Source organism: Lathyrus oleraceus, chromosome 5, assembly GCF_024323335.1.
Source record: "Lathyrus oleraceus cultivar Zhongwan6 chromosome 5, CAAS_Psat_ZW6_1.0, whole genome shotgun sequence".
NCBI classification, from domain to species: Eukaryota; Viridiplantae; Streptophyta; class Magnoliopsida; order Fabales; family Fabaceae; genus Lathyrus; species Lathyrus oleraceus.
In genome coordinates, this window is record NC_066583.1 from 310,288,176 (window position 1) to 310,294,664 (window position 6,489).

The window sequence follows — 6,489 nt, forward strand, 5'->3', positions numbered from 1 at the left end:
CTGAATCTGTGCTGTCTGGCTATTGTAATGCTGATTGAGCTGGAAGTGCTGATGATAGGAAAAGCACATCAAGAGGATGTTTCTTCTTGGGGAACAACTTAATATCATGGTTTCGTAAGAAGCAAAACTGTGTTTCTCTGTCTACTACTAAAGCTGAATACATAGCAGCTGGAAGTAGCTGTTCTCAACTGGTGTGGATGAAACAAATGTTGACTGAATACAATGTCACACAAGATGTCATGACATTGTACTATGAGAACCTGAGTGCTATAAACATCTCAAAGAACCCTATTCAGCACAGCAGGACCAAACATATTGATATCCGTCACCATTTTATTAGAGAACTTGTGGAGGATAAGATTGTAGTCTTAGAGCATGTTGCTACTGAAATGCAGTTAGCTGATATTTTTACAAAGGCCTTGGATGCAAATCAATTTGAATTCCTGAGAGGGAAATTAGGGATTTGCATTTATGAAAATTTGTAGCAATTAATATGGAGTGGAAAAAGTAATCAAATTATTGTCTATTTTCCTAAAATAAAGTGCCCCCATTATGGTAAATCATCACCTTGTTTTGGAAGTACCATCTATTCCATCTTCACACGCTACCCCCATAACCTCATTAACTACTCCAACTCTTCCATCTTCCTTTCCCTTCTCCACAAACCTCTGCTAGGGCAATCTTACTTTTTCCAAAAAAACTCCAAAATGTCACAACATCAAGATACATCTGCTTCTAAAAATACCAAGTCCACCCCAAAAGTTAGTGTTCCTCCCATGGGCGTCCCTGATGATGAGATTCTGGATGTTGCTCCTCTCTCTGTTATTCCTGGCGCTAACATTGATTTGAACCAACCCATCTCTATTGATGCCTCCACTTCTGCATGCTCCAATCAAGGTAATCCCTCTAGCATTCCGTCTGGCTCAACTCTTATCACTAATTCTAAGGAAGGAACACACTATACTGATCGCGTTATAAGAGACCTAGTTACTAGAATTCTTAATGAAGGCCATTATGTGAAGGGAGTTTCTACTCCCCTTGCTCAAATGTATCCCTCTCCTGAGGTTGAACAACCTAGTGGTAAGGGTGATGATTGCTCCAGTTCTGAAAAGGACTTGGCTGCTGAAGGGTTGCGTTCTCTAGGGCAGACCGTGTCTGAAAAAGGAAAATTTGTGGCCTCTAACACTGCTAATGCTTCCCACTCTGAAAAGCATGATGATGCAAATGTTGTGATTGATCTAGAGGATGGTATCTCTGATGATCAAGATGAAAGCTTGATTCATCACATAAAGCCAAGTGTGGCTAAACGCATGAAGACTTGCAAAGGAAAATCTGTGGCTAAACTTATGTCAGCCAAAAAAGCTAAGAAGACTGTTGGTATTGGTCCCTCCAAACCATGGAGCAAGGTTGAAAGAAAGAAGAGGAAGGTCAGAGATGATTCTGAGCCTGAAGAAGATGTTGAGAAAGATGTCCCTGACATCTCGCCTACAAAGAAACCTACTGTTAGGAAGTCTCCTGTTAAAGTACCTGATGTTCATTTGGATAACATCTCCTTCCATCTTGAGGATGGAGCTGCTAAGTGGAAGTTTGTGATTCAGAGAAGGGTAGCTGTGGAAAGGGAATTGGGAAAAGATGTTGCTGATTTCAAGGAGGTCATGGACCTGATAAAAGCGGTTGGGCTTTTGAAGACTGTTGCTGGGTTCTCTCAATGCTATGAAGGTTTAGTCAAGGAATTTATTGTTAACATTCCTGAGGATATTTCTGATAAGAACAGCAAGGAGTTCTGCAAGGTGTATGTGAAGGGTAAGTGTATAACATTCTCTCATACTGTTATTAATAATTTCCTAGGCAGAAATAATGAGGCTACAGGAGAATTAGAAGTTACAGACAATCAGGTCTGTAGGGAGATTACAGCTAGACAGGTGAAAGTTTGGCCTGTTAAAAAGCATCTTCCTGCTGGGAAGTTGACTGTCAAGTATGCTATCCTGCATAAAATAGGAGTTGCCAACTGGGTCCCTACCAACCATATCTCCACCATTGCTAATACTCTTGGGAGGTTTATTTTTGCTATTGGGACAAAAGTGAAATTTGACTATGGTAGATTTATGTTTGATCAAATCATCAAGCATGCAACTACTAATGTAGTTAAGCTTCCAATTGATTTTCCCTCTATGATTTATGGAATTATCTTGAATCAACATCCTGGTATTCTATGCTCAAATGATTTACCTAGTAGGAGAAAACCAGCTCTGTCTGTGCACTACAAACTCTTTGAAGGCAGTCATGTCGAGGATATTGTCATGACATCTGCCATGAAGAGGCCAACCTCAAAAGTTGGAGCAATTGTTGAGCTTAAGGAGACATGCAAAAAGCTAGGTGAAGGGATGAGGGTAGCCACAACTAGAAAATAATCTTTGGAAGCCTTGATTGCAAGCTTGGAGCAGGCTGAGAGTGAAAATGTTGAACATGCTAATGTCAACCATGAAGAAGAAGCTAAAGCCCACACCTCTAGTGAGAGGTCTGCTAACAATGATGATGCAAGTGGCAATTCTGCTTCTGGTGCTGATGAAGAAGCTGCAAACTCAAGCTCTACTGAGTAGCTCTGTTGGCTTTGGTCCCCCTTGTTTTGATGGTTTTTTTGTTGTTGTTTTGGTGGATTTCTTTGTGTTTTTTTGGTTTGTTTCTCAGCATTCTTACAATTGTGTCTGTACTTGGTGTTGTAACTCTTTAACTTCTGGTATTTCGGTTAATGACTAGATAGACATTTATTTTGTCTCTTTGGTCTCTTTTGGCTAAAAAGAGGGAGAAGTAGCTGTAGATATAGCCGAGTATCTTTGCTTAGCTATGTAGTATTGTTGTTGCTCTGTTTGTCTGATACAGGGGGAGAATTTTCTGGTGTTTATTTGTTTGGCACAGGGGGAGAATTCTCTGTGTTCTGTTTGTGTGAAGCAGTGTGGTTGTTGCTTGGTGTGGACTGGCTTAAGGGGGAGCTGTTGTGTTCTGGGAAGTTGCATGGTCTTGAGGGAGAGTACAAGCGCTTGTGTGTTTATTAGTTGTTATTTTTGCTAGTAATGTGTGTATGTTTGCTTCTGCTGCTGAACTGATGCTCTGATTGATTGCTTGTGAATGTGTGATCTGTTGTTTGTTTTAGCCAAAATTTGCCAAAGGGGGAGTTTGTTGGTTCTATGAATTGGCATCAATTTTGGTAAAACTTAGTGTTATCGCAAGATGTCACGCTTGTAGTCTTGACATGTGATATCAACTCTCTGCAGGTTGTTTAATATGGCTGTGCAGGATTTATTCAAGATGTCAGACCCGATGTTACGACATGTGCATACAGAACATTCAGTCTGAATGTTAGGTATTTTGTTGTTGCGCTTTTCATGCAAGTCTTTGTGTGCTTATGTGGAGATTGCATGCATTATTCAAGGAGTAATTCTATTTAAAGCCAAAATATTCTGTTTAAAATAATTCTATTTAAAGTCTATGCAGGCCCATTCAGAAAGCTTCTATATAAAGACTTTGTAAACCCTGTTTTAAATACAAGAAAATACGAACGTGAAATGAGTGAGGATTAGGGTTTTATTCTTGTGTGAATTGTGAGCCATTCATCCATCTTGTTGATGTGTGAATTGGATTGAGTTTTTGAGTTTTAATTTGTCCACTCTAAGCTTTGAAGTACGAGTGTATTTGTTTACTTGATTGAAGCTTTTAAGCAAGATCAAGTGTGTGTCATTGAAGTGCGTCTTCTTTCTTTTTAGTATTTGTTCTAGTATCACTACTGTGATTGAGGGGGAGTGAGTAGGGTCTCTTGTCTAAGAGTTCTTAGGTGAAAAGACTGTAACTTGAAGTTGTTTACTGAGAGTCTTTGAACTAATTCTGTTTAGTGGATTTCCTTCCTGGCTTGGTAGCCCCCAGACGTAGGTGTGTTTGCACCGAACTGGGTCAACAATTGCTTGTGTCGTTTTTCAATTATTTCTTGATTTTTATTCTTTTCATATTTTGCTTGTTGTTTAGATATTAGTGTCGTAACATTACCTTCGACATCTCATATCTAATACCAGAATTTCAGTTTCTAAACCCATTGAATACAATGCTCCTATTCCTTCTCCAAACTTTGAATTCCCTGTGTTTGAGGTCGAGGAAGAAAGTGATGAAGAAATATCTGATGAATTGTCTCGTCTCCTTGAGCACGAGGAAAAAGCCATTCAGCCATTCGAAGAGCAGATTGAGCTAGTCAACTTGGGTTCCGAGGATGATGTGAAGGAAGTCAAGATTGGGTCTCGATTGTGTCCTGAAGTCAAGAAGGGGTTGATTGATCTTCTTTGAGAGTATTCAAATGTGTTTGCTTTGTCCTATCAAGACATGCCTGGTTTGGATTCTGAGATTGTGGAGCATAGATTGCCGTTGAAGCTACAATGCCCGTTAGTCAAGTAGAAATTGAGAAGGACTCATCCTGATATGGCAGTAAAGATCAAAGAAGAAGTGCAAAAGCAGATTGATGTCGGTTTCCTTGTTACTGCTGAATATCTGCAGTGGGTGGCCAATATTGTGCCTGTTCTAAAGAAGGATGGAAAAGTTCGTATATGCGTTGATTATTGAGATTTGAATAAAGCCAGTCCGAAAGATGATTTCCCTTTACCATACATTGATATGTTGGTAGACGATACAACTAAATTCAAAGTCTTTTCATTTATGGACGGATTTTCCGGTTATAATCAGATTAAGATGGCACCCGAAGATATGGAGAAGACCATATTCATTACACCCTGGGGAACATTCTGTTATAAAGTGATGCCTTTCGGTTTAAAGAATGCTGGTGCAACTTACCAGAGAGCAATGACTACTCTTTTTCATGATATGATGCATAAAGAGATTGAAGTCTATGTTGATGATATGATTGCTAAATCCATTGATGAAGAAGGACATGTTGAACATTTGTTGAAGTTATTCCAGCGTTTGAGGAAGTACAAACTCCGCTTGAATCCCAATAAGTGTACATTTGGTGTTCGTTCTGGTAAGCTGTTGGGCTTTATTATCAGCGAGAAGGGTATTGAGGTTGATCCTGCCAAGGTCAAAGCAATACAGGAGAAGCCTGCGCCCAAAACTGAGAAGCAAGTCAGAGGTTTTCTCGGCCGCTTGAATTATATCTCAAGATTCATTTCACACATGACTGCCACATGTGCGCCTATATTCAAGCTTCTTTGGAAAGATTGGTCTTGTGATTGGACCTAAGATTTCCAGAAAGCTTTTGACAATATCAAAGAATATCTGCTTGAGCCTCTGATTCTATCTCCGCCTGTTGAAGGAAAATTGTTGATCATGTATTTCACTGTGCTTGAAGAGAGTATGGGTTGTGTTCTTGGTCAGCAAGATGAAATGGAAAGAAAGAATATGCTATTTACTACCTCAATAAGAAGTTCATCGACTGTGAGACTCGGTATTCTATGCTTGAAAAGAGTTGTTGCGCATTGGCTTGGGCTGCTAAGCGTATGCTTCAGTATATGTTAAATCATACCACTAGGTTGATATCCAAAATGGATCTAATCAAGTATATTTTTGTGAAGCCTGCTTTAACTGGGAGGATTGTCCGTTGGCAGATGTTGTTATCAGAGTATGATATTGAATACCGATCTTAGAAAGCAATTAAAGGTAGTATCTTGGCTGACCATTTGGCTCACCACCCAATTGAAGATTATCAATAAGTGTAGTATGAATTCCCTGATGAAGAGATTTTGTACTTGAAAATGAAAGATTGTGATGAACCATTGCTTGAAGAAGGGCCAGAACCTGGTTTCCGTTGGGGCATGGTATTTGATGGAGCTGTTAATCAATATGGTAATGGCATTGGGGCAGTGATTATTACTCCTCGAGGCACTCATTTTCCATTTATAGCTAAATTGAATTTCAAATGTACAAATAATATGGCTGAGTATGAATCTTGCATTATGGGGCTTGAAGAGGCCATTGATCTTAGAATCAAATATCTTGACGTCTATGGAGATTCGACTTTGGTTATAAATCAAATCAAAGGTGAATGGGAGATGAATCAACCCGGTTTGATACCATATAGAGATTATGCGAGAAGGATTTCAACTTTCTTTACAAAGGTTGGGTTTCATCACATCCCTCGAGATGAAAACTGAATGGCAGATGCTCTTGCAACATTGGCTTCAATGATTATGGTGAAGTATTGGAATGAAGTTCCTAATTTGACCGTGATGCGTCTTGATAGGCCAACTCATGTGTTTGCTATTGAAGAGGTCAAAGATGAGAAGCCGTGGTATTTTGATATCAAATGTTTTCTCCAAAGTCAGATTTACCCGTCTGGGGCATCTTTGAAAGATAAGAAGACTTTGAGGAGATTAGCCGACAATTTCTACCTGAACGGTGATGTATTGTACAAGAGAAATTTTGGTATGGTTCTGCTCAGATGCGTGGATAGACACGAAGCAGACCTGTTGATGACTGAAGTACATGAAGGTTCCT

At 39.5% G+C, this 6,489-nt stretch overlaps 1 protein-coding gene across 1 annotated transcript; it reads left to right on the forward strand.

Moving 5' to 3' along the window:
- The first annotated feature begins 707 nt into the window (after positions 1 to 707).
- On the forward strand, positions 708 to 2,600 carry LOC127080363 (uncharacterized). Its single transcript, XM_051020689.1, has 2 exons — positions 708 to 2,390; positions 2,445 to 2,600. Exons 1-2 carry the CDS (start codon positions 708 to 710, stop codon positions 2,598 to 2,600), a joined length of 1,839 nt encoding a protein of 612 aa, XP_050876646.1.
- Positions 2,601 to 6,489: the final 3,889 nt, after the last annotated feature.